The sequence below is a fragment of the Molothrus ater genome, chromosome 22 (genome assembly GCF_012460135.2).
Source record: "Molothrus ater isolate BHLD 08-10-18 breed brown headed cowbird chromosome 22, BPBGC_Mater_1.1, whole genome shotgun sequence".
Classification (NCBI taxonomy): Eukaryota; Metazoa; Chordata; class Aves; order Passeriformes; family Icteridae; genus Molothrus; species Molothrus ater.
This window is the reverse complement of record NC_050499.2, coordinates 3,684,829-3,702,670: the sequence shown is the minus strand read 5'-3', so window position 1 is coordinate 3,702,670 and position 17,842 is coordinate 3,684,829. Positions and strand designations below refer to the sequence as shown.

General features: G+C 54.3%; 1 protein-coding gene across 17 annotated transcripts in view; it reads left to right on the top strand.

The window, feature by feature from the left end:
- IGSF9B (immunoglobulin superfamily member 9B) overlaps positions 1 to 17,842 on the top strand; it is a 45,201-nt gene that overhangs the window by 11,844 nt on the left and 15,515 nt on the right. For 13 of the 17 annotated variants that reach the window (XR_004981563.2, XR_008508778.1, XR_004981564.2 and 10 more), the window contains exons 5-17: positions 484 to 601; positions 1,421 to 1,562; positions 1,692 to 1,837; positions 4,538 to 4,680; positions 5,474 to 5,614; positions 6,794 to 6,910; positions 8,511 to 8,603; positions 8,709 to 8,859; positions 10,075 to 10,198; positions 12,913 to 13,088; positions 14,234 to 14,460; positions 15,905 to 15,989; positions 17,235 to 17,396. Coding sequence is in view for 8 of the 17 variants with exons in the window: in XM_036397297.2 (XP_036253190.1) it covers positions 484 to 601; positions 1,421 to 1,562; positions 1,692 to 1,837; positions 4,538 to 4,680; positions 5,474 to 5,614; positions 6,794 to 6,910; positions 8,511 to 8,603; positions 8,709 to 8,859; positions 10,075 to 10,198; positions 12,913 to 13,088; positions 14,234 to 14,460; positions 15,905 to 15,989; positions 17,235 to 17,396 (1,825 nt within the window). In the remaining 9 variants the exon portion in view is untranslated. The remainder of the gene's footprint in view (positions 1 to 483; positions 602 to 1,420; positions 1,563 to 1,691; positions 1,838 to 4,537; positions 4,681 to 5,473; positions 5,615 to 6,793; positions 6,911 to 8,510; positions 8,604 to 8,708; positions 8,860 to 10,074; positions 10,199 to 12,912; positions 13,089 to 14,233; positions 14,461 to 15,904; positions 15,990 to 17,234; positions 17,397 to 17,842) is intronic. The other 4 variants (XM_036397299.2, XM_036397295.2, XM_036397294.2 and 1 more) reach the window with 3 other exon arrangements.

Genomic DNA, 17,842 nt, shown 5'->3' with positions numbered 1-17,842 from the left:
GTGACAGTCCCTTGTCCACCCTTCTGCTGTGTCCCCAGGGGAATCCATCCACTCCTCTTCCAGCTGAGAGGTGGCCCCACAGGGAGGACAGTGGCCAGGCTGGGGTCTCCCCTCATCCCCCAGCAATGGAGCAGGTCCTTGGGGGGGCAGGGAATGCTCCAGCAAGGCTCCTTGTGCAGCTCCAATGGTGCTGGGGTGCTTGGCAGGAGCGATTTGGAGCCTGCTGCCTGCCAGTCACTTCAGGGAGACGAATGTGCTGGGATGGTTATTTATTTATTTCATGATTTTTTTTTTCCCTTCCCCTTGGCGTCGAGCAGCAAGGCGTGTGTTGGTTTATTAATATCCCACGTCTTGCAGAGCGGGGAAACCCGTCTCTCATCCGGCCCCGAGAGCGCCGGCAGCTCTGCCGTGGGAAGCAGGGAGGGCCTCCCCCATCCCCCTGGGGGTCCCTGCCCACGCTCCAGGGTCTTCCCTTGTTGCCAGGTGAGCGACGGGAGCCTCACGGTGCTCTCGGTCAGCCGGGAGGACAGAGGTGCCTACACCTGCCGGGCCTACAGCATCCAGGGCGAGGCTGTGCACACCACGCGCCTGCTCGTCCAAGGTGAGACCTTCCAGCTCCTCAGCATCCCCTGGGAAGCCAGGATGGGGGGCATTCCACAGGTCCATGGTGTCACCTTGGGGTGACCCCCCAGGCCTCTGTGCCTGGCTGCCCCTGGCTCTGCATCCGGTTTGTAGGATGGAGGAATCTGCTTAATTGGGACGCGGTGGTGGCCGTGCTGATGAGCAGCCAGGCCCTGATGGCAGCTCGGTTTTGTTTGGGAAGCGGGGAAAAGATTGAGGCTGTCATGAAGCGCCTCGTCAGACAGCGGTGATGCATGACAGGCCTCCTGCTCCTTGCTCCCTCTCTTATTAAATAAATCTTTAATTAGGTCAGCAGCTACCGGCAGAGAGAGGAGCGCGGGGTGTCCTCTGCTCTGCTTTTGTGGCAGTGGTGAGCTGCTGGCTCCTGGCAGTCTGTTCCCCCTGGATTTTTCCTGTGGGTGATACTCTCCTCCAGAAGTGCTGGGGATGAAGGGAGGTGTGTCCTTGTGTGCCCTGGGAGAAGCACCATGGGCGTGGATCCTCTCCTCAAAGCTGTAGAGATTAGGAAAGCACTGGGAATAACAGGGTCACTGGTCAGCCGAGAGATTAGGGAAAGGGCTGGGAATAACAGGGTCACTGTGGTTCTCAGTCAGCCCAGAGATTAGGGAAAAGGCTGGGAATAACAGGGTCACTGTGGTTCTCAGAGGATCGGGGCCAGCCCTGCCCCAGAACCCTCCAGCAGCTCCCAGCCAAAATGCTGTGATGGAGCTGAACCTGAGCAACCTTTGTGGGGACACCTGTAGTGGTGGGAGTGACACCTTCCTCTTCCCCCCTCCAGGACCTCCCTTTATCGTTTCCCCTCCGGAGAACATCACAGTCAACATCTCCCAGGATGCTCTGTTCACCTGCCAGGCCGAGGCGTATCCCGGGAACCTCACCTACCTGTGGTACTGGGAGGAGGAGAACGTCTACTTCAAGAAGTGAGTTTATAGCTGGTGGGGCAGCGTGTTCTCCTCCTCCTGCTGCTCCTGGCTTGTGCTGGGAGCTGGGATTGTGCTGGGCTTTGCCTCTGGCTCTCCTCGTGATCCTCCTCTCCTCTTCTCCTGCAGTGACTTGAAGCTGAGGGTGCGGATCCTGATCGATGGGACGCTGATTATTTTCCGTGTCAAACCAGAGGATGCTGGAAAATACACCTGCATCCCCAGCAACAGCCTGGGCCGCTCGCCATCAGCCTCTGCCTACCTGACAGTGCAGTGTGAGTGTGGGGATGGGGCTGGCATTGATAACACCTGGCTCCCAGGCAGCCCCACAGGCTCTCTTGTCCTGGTGTGACACTGGGAGAGTCAGGCTGATGTGACAGCAGCCTTTGGATGAACACGGAATCATCCTAAGCAAAAAAGCTTAAGAGCATCCCACGTGGGCGTGGGAGACAAGAAAGCAAATGGTCTGAGCAGCCTGAGTGACACTGCTCAGCTGGGACCAGCATCCACCTTGGCTACAAGTGTTTTTTAATTAGGTGAGCGTGACTGTGTTCACAGGGGTCTTAGGTTGAGGGAAGAGACGAGGATTTGACTCCATGCTTCAGAAGGTTTGATTTATGATTTTATTATATATATTGTGTTAAAACTATACTAAAAGAATAGAAGAAAGGATTTCCTCAGAAGGCTGGCTAAGAATAGAAAAAGAAGGAATGATAACAAAGGCTTGTGGCTCCGACTCTCTGTCCGAGCCAGCTGGGCTGTGGTTGGCCATTAATTAGCAATAACTAACATGGGCTAATCAAAGATCTACTTGGTGCATTCCACAGCAGCAGATAGTCAATGTTTACATTTTGTTCCTGAGGCTTCTCAGCTTCTCAGGAGGAAAAATCCTAAAGAAAGGATTTTTCATAAAAGATGTCTGTAACAGGTGAGCATCATCCCATGGCGGCTGCCTCACCGTCCTCACCCTGCTGGGGTGAGGTGAGGGCTCTCAGTGCCGAGGTGTAGTTTTTTTGGTGTTCATTTTGGGGGTTATTCCTGTGTTGTGGCCGTTCTGCGAGCTCGGTGTGTCACATTCCTGGGGCGGTAAGCGATCTAAACAAGCGCAGGAGAAAGGGCTGCAGCAGGAGCGGCGCCTCCCACGCTCGCTCGTTCTGCAGGAATCCCCGGGCGGTAATGGGTAGTGTGCCACCGGCATCCTGTGGCATTCCCCTGTAATGGCCTCAATTGCCGCCGCTCCAATTGCAATATTGCTCTGCTCCGAAAGACTTCGGCGTTTTTATTTCATAATGAAAGACAGGTCTGAGCAAAGTGGGCTCTCAGTGTGGGTTTTCCAAGGCTGCCTTAAAGCTGCTGCTGCCTTTAGACCTGGTGCTGGTTAGTGGGGAGCCCAAGAGCCGGGCTGGCAGGTCCCTGTGGGGATGGATGAAGGGGCAGAGTGGGCAGGGGGATGGTGTGAGTAGTGCTGTGCCCAGGCACAGGCGTGATTTGGGGCTTGGATGTTCCCAGCTGGGTGGCTCTTGGGAAAGCCTGTGGCCTCAGGCCATTAAATCTGCCCTGCCTCTAATCCAGGGCCGCTTGTCAGGGCTGATAGCTGTTAAAAATAGCTCTAATGGCAGGGAGAACAGGCTCGGACAATCTGCTGCTCAGCCAGGCTTCAGCACAGGGAGGGGTGCTCGGTTTTTGGTGCCACAAACCCTTTTCCTCCTGAGCAAACCTTGTCCACACCGGGGTGATACCTCTGGAGGGACCTTCCCATCCTCTGAAAGCAGATGGGGACACAGCTCTGGGTCATTAGTGGGCTGGGCTGGCCCCTGGCCAGTGACCTAGTAGTGAAAGGCTCGATCCCATTACCCTCTCCCGCACTGCTGGAGTCCTTGATTACATTTCCTAAGAGGTGGAGTTAAGCAGAGGGGGGTAAAGCCTGCTCCATATGTGGCACTGGGCAATCTGGGTTATGGTGCCACTGCCGGGGGCGAGCGGTTTTGGGGAGTGGTTGGCGTGACCTGCTGGGAGCAGAGCTCCCAAACTCTGCTGGTTTTGCCCCAAGAAAGCAATAATCTTCCATCTTCCACATCTTCCATGCCTTCCTGTTAAGCACCTTAATGTTTACCCTCCCAATTTGCATCAGCAGTGCAGGGATGCTGCACCCCAAAACTCCCACATTTATCCCTTAATGCAGCATAAGCCCCATCAGGATTTTCCCATAACCTCGTGCTGCCGGTGTCTAGACGAGATTGTAGAAATACTCACTCTTCTTATTAAAAATAACATTTTTTTAAAAAGCTTCTTATTAAAGAAAGTCTAGATTCTCTTCAACCCACTCGCACTTAATTAAAAAGCTCTTAGAAGTGCTGTTAATGACACATTCTAGACTGGAGGATTGCGAGACACCTCTCTGCGTGGGTGGTGCAGTGTGGAGGGGGGGGTTAGATACGTATTTTAAGGTTTTTGCATCTTGGAAAGGGTGAGGTGGCTGCTGTTCAACATGACCCAGCCTCAGTGAGGCATGAGTATAAGCAGATACGGGAGGTAAAGGACTTGTGGCAGCCTGGACACAGATCCCTTTTCCTATCTGTGTGTGTTTTAAGGCTTGGCAGTTGAAATAGGTTTGATTGCTTATATGTAAAACCAGGCTGTGCTGGGTGTTCGTCACACCTGGCACATGTTGTGCTGTAATGGAGCAGCAGGATGCAAGTTGGTGTGGAATTGGGAGCAGGCATATCTCCCATTTCTTCTTAAATGCAATCTTTAATGAGCCCCAGGTAGGAACACCCCGGACATGAGCAAAGCCTTCCAGAAATACCAGGTATTCCAGAGGATTTGTGTGTAGCAAGCCTGGCTTAACAACCTGTGGGAGCCAGGGTGGTGCTGGGTTTGGAATTCATTACAGAAGTGAGGCAGATCCTCTGAAGCCAGGCTGGGAGGAGAGAAGGGCTCTCTCCCGTGCTGATGTGGTGCTGCTGCCCTCTCAGATCCTGCCCGTGTGGTGAACATGCCCCCCATCATCTACGTTCCCATCGGGATCCACGGGTACATCCGCTGCCCCGTGGAGGCAGAGCCACCGGTCACGCTGGTCAAGTGGAACAAGGACGGGCGTCCCCTGCGAATCGAGAAGGTACCAGAGCCCCCAGGGAGCAGGGGACAGGGGGGCACAGAGGGCTCGGACCCTCATGTCCTCTGCAAACACCAGTGAGCACCACCAGGCACCCTGTGGGTCCCTTTCTGTTGGGAGAGAAGAATCTCGTGGATGGGATGACACTGCTTTTCCTTGTCAGCTGTGGGCAGAGTTAATTCCAGTATTCCAGTTCTTGTATGGAGCCCACAGTGCCTGTGGACATTCTGTGTCTCCCACACCTGATGCCTTCTTCCCCCTAAAGTCACCTCTCGATGGCCCTGCTTTATTTTTCCAATGGCAACTGGTGGTTAAAAGACCCTTTTAACAAATCTACATCTTCCCCTAATCATGGTTTGATAGTCTGAGCAAGGATATTAGCCATTAAATATTTAAAGAAAACGCTCAATATTTTAAATTTTTTGCTTAAATATTAACGATTTGAAGTTTTAATTCCATTTAAAGTTGTTGCTGCTGTGGCCTCCTGGTCCTTGGTGCCCTCAGCTCTCCAGGTAGAGATGTCTTGCTGACTCCAGAACAAGTCTTATTTAGTGTTAGATTCTGATCTTAAATCTTTTGGGCTACACGAAGGTGCCTGGCTGTGCTTGGACAGGCTGATGTTGCCCAAGTTTCCTCTCTCTACTGTTGAGGAGATGCTTTGGATGTTGGGAGTGGGATTGGGCATCTCCTGGAGATGTGACAGCACCCTGGGCATGGGCGGGGGCTTGGCTGAGGGGGAAATAAGGAGCTGTGGTGGGTGTTGGCTAAGTGATCTCCCTGGCTCTCCCTGCTGCAGTATTCTGGCTGGAACCTGCTGGAAGACGGCTCGATCCGGATCGAGGAGGCCACTGAAGATGCTCTCGGCACTTACACCTGTGTGCCTTATAACGCCCTGGGTACGATGGGCCAGTCTCCCCCTGCCCGACTGGTACTGAAGGTAATCCTCTGCCAAAATCCCCTGGGTTTGCTGGGAGCAGTGTCCTCCTGTGCCAGGAGCAGCTCCTGGGGCTGTGTGGGGAAGAGCAGAGGCTCCAGGGTGAGGGAGTGTCTGTGCTGTGGTTGGAGTTGTGCTTCCCACCGGCCCAGGCAAACCCCCAGGGCGCCCTGTCTGGTGTAGCTGGAAATATCCTGCTGGAGCAGCAGTGCGGGTTTTGACACTGGACTGGGGTAGTTTGAGGAAACATCTCCCTGGAATGTCCCCTTTGCCAACAAAACACTTAGCCCTGCTGGCCCGGGCTTGGGTTCAGGAGGATTTTCATAAATGGATGATTTGAGCTCCACGTGCTCCGGCTGCGTGCGGCGCCTGGGGCGCGCTGAGCTACCAGTGCAGTTCCTGGTGCAGCTGGGGTGGGAGCTGCTGCCTCTTCCCTCCCTGAACACGGAGTCCTGTGCCTGGGAGGGAGCTGTGGTGATTCATGGAGTCTCGGCGAGGTTCAGATATAACGCTTTGTGTACCAGACACGCGCATCCGCCGGGGCGGCTGCCGGGGCGAGGAAATCAGGTTGATGGCTGATGTGATGTGGGTGGGTTTCTTCCTGTTTCCAGGAGGTAAAAAGCAAGATGCTGCTCAGCCTGGAGAAGTTGCGTGGAGGTGTCAAAGCAGGCTTCCTGCAAAGAGGGCACCTGCAAGGAAGCTGGAGAGGGATTCTTTGTCAGGAACTGTAGAGATGGGACGTGGGGTAATGGGGTCAAACTTAAAGAGGCAAAATTTAGGTTAGATATTAGGAGAAAGCTTTTCTGTGTGAGGATGAGGAGGCCCTGACACAGGTTGCCCAGAGAAGCTATGGCTGCCCTATCCCTGGAAGTGTCCAAGGCCAGTTGGAGCAATCTGTGACAGTGCAATGTGTCCCTGCCCATGGCAGAGTGGAATGGGATGAGCCTTAAGGTACTTACCAACCCAAACCATTCTAGGATTCCATGATTCTTTGGACAGAATCTTCCTCCAGGTGTAATTTGAGCCATTGAGGCTCCTTAGCACACGTTCTCCGCACAATTTTCCTTGCAATGCCTCAAGCTTGCCCAGAATGGGGATTGGGTTGGTCTGGAAAAGGTTTGGTTTTGGTGATGGGAGTTTGGGCAGGCTGACACTCGTTGTTTTTCCCTTGTTTGGCTGCAGGACCCCCCCTATTTCACGGTGCTACCAGGCTGGGAGTACAGACAGGAGGCAGGGAGGGAGCTGTTGATTCCTTGCGCTGCTGCCGGAGACCCCTTTCCCATCATCGCCTGGAGAAAGGTACCCGGCCTGCCAGACAAATCTGCAGTGCCTTTGGCTTTTGGTGAATATTGCAGACAGAGAAGCCACACTCTGTCCCGGTAAGAACAAACTGCAGGTACAGCTGCTTCGCTTTGGGCTGAGCCACTGCCGTCCTGTCCCGCAGGTGGGTGGGGGAAGCCCGGCTTGTGGCCGCCCAGTAATCCCGGGAAACCGACACGGCAGCATCCGCAAAGCTGAAACACTGCCCCCGCCCCGGCCCCTCCTCTGCCTCGCCAGCACTGCCCACAGGACGCCCTCCTCCTTGCCTGGCTCCCAGGTGTCACCAGCGGGACGTGGCAGTGGTGGCAGTGCCGTTGTCGCAGCACACACCTCCTGTGGAGGGAGGAGATGTGTCACCGCAGCACATCCAGGGGTCTGGACCAGTCAGCAGCTGCTTTACTGCCCTGTGACTTCAAAGAGCCTGGGAAGAAGCTGTTTTTATGATCCTGAACTGGATATAAAGACTTCAAGATGTCCCTTGTCATAGAGCAGGGTGTGGTGGCACAGCCTGGGAGCAGCGAGGGCTTTCCAGTCCTCCTGCAGCCTTTCCCTTGCTTCCCACCTTTACTGCTCCCATAGGAAAGCCACTGTAAAGGAGACCTCCTGGGCTCTTTGTTGTCAGGAGCTTCCCTCCAAGCCTTCCACGCCCTTCTTAGGGCTCTTGAGAGTGATCTGGGTCCCTCTGTCACCCAGCGGGACCATCCCCAATCTTTGTGTCTTGAGCTGCTGCACCTCTGGGTCCCTTTTAGCAGCACGAGGAGGACCGTGACTTGTACACATTGCAAGTGACCTGCCTAAAGCTTGTTGGCTGTTTAGTCTTTTTCTCCATCTTATTTTTCTTTCCATGCCCTCACCAGTCTCAGCCAGGTTTCTTTCCAATCCCATTTGTGCCTTCTGGTGGTCCTCCTCCTTTTGTGGCTCTGGACTTATCTCCTCCAACTCCAGTTAGGGCTGGCTTGGCCTGGGCTCAGTTTGCCAGTGGCAGAAACCACATTCCTCCCTCCCCATCAGCCCACCAGTGCTGACCAGCCTCTTGAAGTACTCCTTGCCTTGCACTGTAACCCAGCGTGTCCATGGGCTCCTCTGCTCCTCCTTCTTTGCATCAACCTCTGGGTCCTGGTGATCAGCAGAGTCCCCCACATGAAGAACAGCTGAAGAAGACTCAGGACAATGTGGAATTTGCACAACTTTGGCTGATGGGCATAGATGAGTTGTTACAAGATCCATCTTTCCGCTCGGCTTGAGAGATTCCAGGCACCTCCACGCACGCCATCCTCCCACATCCCCACGGGACCCTTGCTGCCCAGACTCTGATGCGAAGGGTCCTGCCTCTCATCTGCTGCTAACTGAGGCTGAGGGGCAGTTTGGGCATCTCCTGGGGCAGCCTGTGCCTTCCCCATCCCGGGAGGGGGTTTGCTGGGATATCCAGTGCCCGTTCTTGCAGCAGTTTCAGCTTTGGATGCCGGAGGTTGAGCCCTGGCGCGGGGCTCGCTGTCCGTGCGAGTGCCGTGGGGTTTCCCGCTGGTGTGTGAGCGCTGCCAGCAGCCTCCTGACGCATGCCTCTCGCGTTGCCCCCCAGGTCCTCTCGGAAACGGGGGAACCGTCTGCCTTGCCACGATCGGAGAGCCCGGATCCCCTGCCGGTGGCCGGCGGTGTCCCCTGGGCCGCGCAGGTAGCTTAGTGACCCCGCCGCCGCCTCGCCCTGCCCCACCACCCGCTGCTGAGTCCTGTTCTTTCTCTCTTTGCCTGGCTCCCCCCACCCCGCTCCCTGCCCAAGGTAGGGAAGCCCAGCAGGAGCAAGCACAACACGCTGCCCGGCGGGACCCTGCAGATCCGCTCCCTCGGCAAGGACGACCACGGCGAGTGGGAGTGCGTCGCCACCAACATCGTCGCGAGCATTACTGCCAGCACCCACCTGACCGTCGTAGGTACGGGCAGGGGGGGAAAAAGGGGCCTGGGGAGAGCCCCCCGGGCAAGGCAGGAGGTGGGCATGCTCCCCACAGGTGACAGGACAAGGGGGAGTGGCTTTAAGCTGAGAGACGGGTGGTTTAGATGGGATATTGGGAAGAAATTCCTCCCTTTGAGAGGGTGGTTAGGCCCTGGTGCAGAAGCTGTGGCTGCCCTATCTCTGGAAGTGTTCAAGGTTACGTTGGACAGGGCTTGGAGCAATGGGGTCTACTGGAAGGTGTCCCTGCCCATGTCAGGAGGGTTTGAGCAGCCATCCCTTCAAGTTCCTTCCAACCCAAACCACTCTATGATATTGAGAAGAAATTCCTCCCTTTGAGGGTGGTGAGGCCCTGGCACAGAAGCTGTGGCTGCCCTATCTCTGGAAGTGTTCAAGGTCACATTGGACAGGGTTTGGAGCAACCTGGTGGTGAGGCCCTGGCATAGAGGCTGTGGCTGCCTTATCTCTGGAAGTGTTCAAGGTCACATTGGACAGGGCTTGGAGCAACCTGGTCTACTGGAAGGTGTCCCTGCCCATGTCAAGAGAGTTTGAGTAGCTGTCCCTTCAAATTCCTTCCAACCCAAACCACTCTATGATTCTAAGAGCAGTGTCTCCTTTAAATGTTATTTCCTGCTGGAGTTGCCTTTCTCTGTGCTGTTATGGCCACCTGCCCTCTGCCATTTCCAGCAGAAATGGCCTTGGCCATTTGTGACCGTGATCACAGGGGTCCGAGGAAGAGGGAAGAGACGAGGATCTGACTCCATGTTTCACAAGGCTTGATTTATTATTTTATGATATATTTTATATTAAAGCTATACTAAAAGAATAGAAGAAAGGATTTCCTCAGAAGGCTGGCTAAGAATAGAAAAAGAAAGAATGAATAACAAAGGCTTGTGGCTCGGACAGAGGGTCTGAGACAGCTGGACTGTGATTGGCCATTAATTAGAAACAACCACATGAGACCAATCCCAGATGCACCTGTTGCATTCCACAGCAGCAGATAACCATTGTTTGCATTTTGTTCCTGAGGCCTCTCAGCTTCTCAGGAGGAAAAATCCTAAGGAAAGGATTTTCCATAGAAGATGTCTGTGACAGCCATTGGCTTGGTGCAAGAGGAGTCCCCTCAGGCCGTGTTTTGGGAGATGACCCCTTGCAGCCGTGGTGCTGCTCCCCTCTAAGCTGTCCCCTCTCTGTGCAGGGACAAGCCCTCACGCCCCGACCAGCGTGCACGTGGTGGCCGCCATGACCTCAGCCAACGTGTCCTGGGAGCCCGGCTATGACGGTGGATACGAGCAGACTTTCTCAGTTTGGTACGGCCCTCTGTGAGTCATCCTGGCATGCTTTGCTCTCTGCTTCTTTTCCTTCCTAGCCGACCCGAGCTTGGAGCAGCCGGGGGGAGGAGGGTGGGGAGGGTGGTGTGCCCAGCTCTGTGCCCAGCTCTGTGCCCGTGGGCCTTGCAGGGCTGAGCTCCCTCAGGGCTCCTCCGACAGATGGGTGGTGGTTGTGGTGGTGGTGGGATCGTGCAGTTCCTGTATTTTCTCTCCCTTCTGTGCTGGCCACTGCCTCTGTCTGCCCCAGCAGGTTTTACTCTGCTTGTGGTACACAGGAGATGCTTTGCATTCGTGTAGCTGTGCCTCTGGCATCTAATTTCATGATAAACTGTTTATGAGGCTTAACAGTCAGGGAGAGGATGGAAAATGCAACCTTTAGAGAGTGTGTCCTGGAAGAGCTGTGACTAAGCAGAAATGTTCTCTCCTTGCTCTGTGGCTCCCTGGGGGTGGTTAAATCCCAGCTGAGATCATGACCAGCCACTGTGAGATCCTGGCACTGGGGCTTTGCTCCCATAGCTCCTGTGCTCCCAGCACCCAGGTGCATCCCACCTTCCTGCAGCAGGGCCAGGCTCAGCCCTGTGCCTTTCCCCTGGGGCAGGGGAGGGAGAAATGTAGCTGCAGCAGGGCTGGGGTTTACTTTGGGCTCTGCTGTTGTCATCTTCTTATAAAGAATCATCCTTGGAAATGTGGAGGGGGTGATGTGTTCCCTTTCCAGGCCTGGGCTGGCATTCTTCAGCCTTTCCTCTCGCTCTCTCCTTCTTTCCTTGCCTTAATTTGCCCTGATGGAGGCTGCTGATAGAGAGGAGAGAGGGAGATGCTGCCTGTAATGATTTCTGCTCTGCTCCAGCCTGAGGCTGGGCTGTCTGTCTGGAGATGGAAAGAAGGAATGGATTGAACAGAGAGAGGGGAAATGAGGGAGCAAGCTGAGCAGTGCAGACCTTGCTTTGATGAAAATGTCCTTGGGAAGGAGTGGTTAAACCTCTCTGCTCTGGCTGCATCAGCAGCTGCTGCTGCTCTTGCTCTGCAAGCTACTCTCAGATTCCTGCCTCCTCGTGGCTCTTCCAGACTGCACAGGGAGAGAGCAGCCAGCAGGGAAGGGTGTTTGCACCAAGCTTGCATTAAGGAATTCACAGGGAGCTGTGGGGACTCAGGATAGGGAGGCAGTGACCTGCCTTGCCCTGACCCTAGGGCGTGATTCCTGGGGGATGTGCTGTTCCCTGGGCATCCGGGGCATCTGGGGCACAGCTGGCTCATGCAGTGCCATCCAGAGTGCCATCCACGTGCTTTCCTCCCTGCTGTGGCTGTGGGATGCTCAAGCAAAACAAGGCTCCATTTTCTCTGGATTCGTGCTCTCCTCCTGCCTCTGCCTTTGTTGAGGCTGGAAATGCAAACCCCTGTCCCCAGGGTGGCCAGGGCCAGCACAGCATCCCAGCTGCACCACGTCCTCCCTCAGCCAGGGGGTTCTCCCAGTTCAGTGCTGCATTTACCCCCTGCTTTCCCCACCCTCAGCCCCTCTCTCGTGTGTCCCTGCCTGCAGCAGTGCCAGGAAGGAGGGATGTGAGGGCAGTGGGATTAAACACTGCAGGGACACTGCCCAGGAGAGGGGCTGCCCTGCTGCCCTCCTGCCTCTGCCAGAGTGGAGGGGGGTGCTGGGATCTGCAGTCCCAGCTGGAGCTGCACTGATCCAGAGGCTTTCCCTGGGTTTGGCAGAGGCACACAGCACATGCATGGCTCTCCACAGACCTGCTCGTTTCCATGGCTTGCTGCTGCTTCTCTGCCTCACTTTCTGCTCTCTGGACAGCAGCAGTATTTCTCTTTCCTCCATCTTTTCCTGCTGGGTGGATTCACCTGGCTGTGTGCTGGTAACTGCAGATGTGCCCCCTTACCTGTGCAGGACAGACCATCTGCACCAATCCTTCCCAAATTTTCCAAGGACACCACCAAAACCTGCAGCTGAGGGCTCAGACTCCCTAAAATCCTTCTAACACGAGCAGCATGGTAGTCATGCAGTGGTGCTGCTTTGGGATGTGGGATCCTGGTGGGATTAATGGCTTGTGGAGGTGGCACTGGGATGGCTCTGGGGGCATTTTTCACCCTGGGGTTGTGGTTAGACCCCAGCAGAAAGGTTCTGTCCTGCACTCCCTGCCAGTGCCTCTGCTGCTCTGCCAAACCCTGAGTGGTGCCCCAGGCTGTGCTGGCAGCCCCCGACTTGTGCAAATGTGGCAGAGATGGGGATTTAGTTAAATGTCTCTCGTGGGATGACATGTACAGGGCTACAGCTGAGGGAGAACTTGGCTCTGGCTCAGGAGATGTCGAGGTATAAATGGGAACAGGGCCTGTCTCCTGCGTCAGCCGTTCCCTTTGCAGCACTCACCAAAATGCTCCAGCTCCCACTTTTGCCCGTGGGAATCTGGTGGAGATCACGTCAGAGCTGGGCTGTTGGCACTGCTGTTATCCCTGACCCAGCTCAGGGCAGAGGGGAGAGCTCGTGGCAGTGCCCCTGAGAGCTGGTGGGACACCAGGGCATGGTGTCCTCTGCCAGCTCGTGGGTGGTGAGTGGCTGCCCCATGTCCATCCACATCACTGCTGTCAAACCAAACCATCGCTCAGGAAAGCTCCATTTTTGCATAAGAAGTTAATGCTGCCTCTCTGTCCTCCCTGTCAAAGACACCTTCCCCTGAGGATGCTCCCTTTTCTCTTGGCAGGATGAAGAGAGCCCAGTTTGGACCCCATGACTGGCTGTCTCTCCCTGTGCCAGCTGGTTCCAGCTGGCTGCTGGTGGATACCTTGGAACCAGAGACTGCCTACCAGTTCAGTGTCTTGGCTCAAAACAAGCTGGGCACCAGCTCCTTCAGTGAGGTGGTCACTGTGAACACTCTAGGTAAGTCCTCCTTGGGAACAGGGGAGGGATCTGGGAGCTCTGTGTTGCCTTCTCCGTGTTTCCTGTCTGTTGGAGATGGAGATGGAGATGAACATCATCAGCAATGGTTTCCAGCCATGTAGGGGATAGTTTGTGGAGGGTCCTGAATGAAGCTTGCGGATTTTGGTGGATGCACGAGGCTTTGGAAGGCTTATCCTGAGAGACAGCATGGGGGAGCTGTACTGTGCCAGTCACCTTTCAGATCTTCCTTAAGTTCAGCTGGGATCAGGAGGTATTAATAGAGCACGAGATCACTTGTTAGAGCTCAGAGCCTTTGGGCTCTCAGGTGGTGGTGGGAGGAAGCAGGAAGACCTGGAGTCATGGCCTCATTAGTCCAGTGCCTTTTGAAAATCCACTTTTCTATTTCTGTGATAAGAGACCAGACTCCCAAGAGGTGCCCTAAACTCCTGGAATGTGGGAACTGCCACAGTGGTCCTTCTTATCACCGGCCAGGGGTGTATGTACAATCACAAACAGGACAGGACTGCTGTGGAACGTGCCTTGAGCTGTTTTATTTTCCAGCATCAGTCTCATTACATGGTTAAGACAATGGGAAGATGCCAGCAGCTCACATCCCAGGCAGCAGGTCAAGAACTTAATGTTACAATTTACTTTATAAGTTTCTTGACCAATCACACACAGCAAAAGCACATTGCCAGTAGTTCTATCCAACCACCATAAGCACATGTACCTGTGGTTAAAGCAATGCTTGCTTATTTTTAATATAATACCTACTTGTAAGCCTTAAAACACAATGTACAGAGCTCCATTATTAAGCTTCAAACTTCCTAGTATCTTGCTAGATAAACTTTCTGTAGCTTAGAGAGTTATTCTAGACAAGCGTTAATACACAGACCATTGTTCTATTTGTCCTTGCTTTTCTACTTTTTAAATAATTTTTCTGCTGACCAATCTCATGGCTGCTGCTTAGCTCCAATCACAGTTCTGCTGTCTCTGAGGCCTGCCTTTTGCAGCTTTCCCAAAACCCTCTGATTTTGTGGATTCCCACACTTCTGCTGCTGCTGGGGGCACGGGTGGAAGAGAATCTCCTGTGCTTGCCCTGCCCCAACTCAGAGGTGTCCCTGTCCCTTCTGCTCTGCCCTCAGCATTCCCTGTAACAACTCCAGAGCCTCTGGTGTTGGTTACCCCACCGAGGTGCCTAACAGCCAACCGGACACAGCAAGGCGTCCTCCTGTCGTGGCTCCCTCCCGCCAACCACAGCTTCCCCATCGACCGCTACATCATGGAGTTCCGTGTGGCGGAGAAGTGGGAGATCCTGGATGATGGCATCCCGGGCTCCGAGAGCGAGTTCTTTGCCAAGGACTTGTCCCAGGTGAGCAGGGGCTGGCTGCCCACACCAAGCCCAACGGAGTGATCTTTTCCAGCCTTCATGGCTCTGTGATAATATTGCACCATCTGCTGCAGCTCCGGGGAAGTTTTGGAGTGGCTTGATCAAGGAGCTGGGCAAGATAGAACGCTTTAATAGTTTTAATTAATGGTATTAAGTAATCACAATCAGTATACATAAAAATGATAAATAGTGTGTTACTCTTCAATTACTCTTAGCCAGCATTTTTATAAAGTTGTTATAAGCTACTTCTGTAGGAACACAGCTTGAGAAAATGACTGAGACTTAAAGTTTTGGTAAGGCCACTCTGATATGCTTCAGTGAACAAAACCTGGGAGAGAAGGATGTGTTGTTGAGGTTGGAATGTAGGATTTATGGACCACAAGGACATTTTGCAGAAAGCAGAAGCTAAAGAGACTAACAAAGTCTCAGTATACATTAGAAAGTCCCTACAGGAGGAAAAAGATACTAAAAATATGCACTAATTAGCATAAGAAGCGAGAAATCGATAACCAATAGAGGATAGGATATGAATTAACGAAAGAGAATTGTGTCATTTAGGACCAATGAACAATAATTTTTGTTTGATGAAAGTGTATAAATAGATGAAAAAGTTTTGTATCTGTGTCTGGGCGGAGGCCAGAATTTTGGGTTGACCACACAAAATGGCCACACACCCCCTGGGCAAGGATAAAAGCCTGGCTTGCTAACATTAAAAATGTGTTGTTAGAGGGTTTTTGTTGGAACCCAGGACATCCCTCTGGCTGTCCTGAGCAGCCAAGACCCCTGCCAGGGGGCTCAGAGACCCTGGCACAGAGCCCAAGATGCCTGTGGTTTTGATTATGACCCGTGGAGCAAGTTACCAACCTTAGATAAGATCTGCAAGCCACAAAAAATTAAGTAGAATGATAGCGAATTTATCACAAGGTGAAAAAGTAGATTTTGGGGTTTTCTAGAATGGGGGTTCAGAGGGCAAGATGGAGGGATCTGGGCATGTCCTGCCTTTCTCCTTCTTCTTCTTGGCCTCCATCTTCTGCTGTGATGTTGACACTTTTGGATTGGTTTAGAGTAGAAGCTCACTGTCTAACATAGGTGATGGGTATTGGGAAGTTATTGTTAACATTGTACACGTAGTTTTAGTATAAAGCCATAACACCGTCCTGGGGGCAGGCAGATTGCTAAGCAGACCTCAGCAGGACAGGACAAAGAATTTTATAGATAAAGAACCAGAAACAACCTTGGGACCAAGAAATTAAGTGCCCTGACTCCTTCTTCAAGCGCCGGGCTGGGAAAAGAGACTTTCACACTTTTCTCGGGGTCACTCTTAGCAGCGAGAGATCCCGACAGGTTTTATGGGGATGTTGGAGGTTCTGGTAAGACGAGGCTGGAGGCTGTGTGGGGGCCCTGACAGGTGTGTTTGGCGTTGCAGGACACCTGGTACGAGTTCCGCGTGCTGGCGGTCATGCAGGATCTCATCAGCGAACCCAGCAACGTCGCTGGCGTGTCCAGCACAGGTGAGGGCTGGCTCCTCTCCTCTTCTCCCCCTGGCTGTGGGGCTGTGAGCTGGGCTGAGGGAGGGGTGCAGGGCTGTCATGGCTGTGCTGAGCTGACCCCAGGCTGCCCCGATGGGAGCAGGTGAGGACAAATCCCCGGAGCATCGCCGAGCCCAGCCCGCCCCGGCTCTGCGGTGAGCCTGGAGAACAAAGCTCCGAGCGGGCACTGGCGCAGCCGGGGAGCGGGAATGAAAGGTGGAGAGAGGGAAACGTAGCACTGCAGTGCAGAGTCCACAGGGAAAAGGGCTTTGCAAGCAGGGAGACTGCAACGTGCTGCAGTTCGTGCGTGTTCTCCCTGCACATGCAGCGCTGAGAATGCTCCTCGAGCCAGGGGCAGGCGGAGGAGGGTTGTGATGGCGCTGGGAAGGCGAGGGCAGCAGGAAAGGATGGGGATGGGGCGAGCCCGGATTTTCTGGCTCTCGTGGAAAAGCCGGCTCCGCTGTGCTGCGATGCCGCGGTCTCTCTCTGCCCCCAAGTGGTGCCGGTGTGGTGAGGAGAGCTTGCCGCAGCTTCCCTGCTCGCTGCCCTTGCTCCTCACGCCCAGGTTTTCTGATGGGGTTTGGCAGGTGCCCGGCCCCAGGCAGCTGCTCTGCCAGGCTGAAAGCTCCGTGGGGGAATGCGCTGATGCTGGATATGGCACACGGCAGGAGCACCGAGGTGTGCAGGGTGCACATCTGCACGTGCTCATAGCTGAGGTCTGCTGGGGCTTCACACGTGCTCCTGTTGAGCAAAGGGTTTGCAGCCCAGTTTTCATTGAAATGCTGAAATGAAGCCCTGACAAAGAGGTTGAAATGCCTTCTGCTGCTGCAGTAGGCTATTCAGCCAGGAGGTGACTGCAGGTTTGCTGCAGTTGTGTGTGTTCGTATGTATTTGTTTGGTGTGGACGCTTCTTCCCTGGATGTCCACCAGCTAACACAGAAAGGTTTATCAGGTTGGTTTGGGCAGTCTGATCTAGTTGAAGATGTCCCTGCTAGACAGCCTTAAACAGCCCTTCCCAACCTAAACTATTTTATGATTCTGTGATCTGGTGTGAGATCACCAACTCCCTTGGCCTTGAAGCAGCACTGATTGTTCTCCCTTTGTGGGCTGGCTTGGAAGCAGGGTCTTTACAGAGATTATCATTCCTGCAGGCTATCACTGCCTCCACGCTGTGGCAGCTCCCTGGGGAAGGCAGCACGTGTAACACTGAACTGTGTTTTTCCCCAGATGTTTTTCCTCAGCCTGACCTGACGGACGAGGGCCTAGCCCGCCCGGTGCTGGCTGGCATCGTTGCCACCATCTGCTTCCTGGCTGCTGCCATCCTCTTCAGCACACTCGCCGCCTGCTTCGTCAACAAGCAACGCAAACGCAAGCTCAAGCGCAAGAAAGGTGAGTCCATTCCCGGTATGCTTCCTCCCTCCTTCCTGTCTCCCCCTCGTTTCTGCCCCCTGGTTGTGTTGTGGTCGTAACCTTCTTCCCTGTCTGTCTCTTCTTCGTCCGTGCGCGTCCTCAGGTGAAGCCCTGACTTCCTCCCTCGGCTGTGCCTGAAAGCGCCCGCGGTCGGGAGCGGGAGAGGCAGGGTGGGTGAAGAGGCGCCAGAGAAACTAGCCTGGGAATTCCGAGGGAGCTCTCCCACGCGGTGATAACTCCTAGAGCCGGGGGTTTAGGCTGGGCTGTCCTCTGGGATGCAGACGGGGGGCACTGCTCACCTGCTCCAGGTCACCCTGGAGCTGGGTTCTCCAGCTGCTCCCAGCATGGAGCGGGCAGTGCTGGGCTAGAGAAGACCCCAAAGGAGACCCTGCTGCTCTGTTTCCCAAAAGCTGGGACTGCAGCCT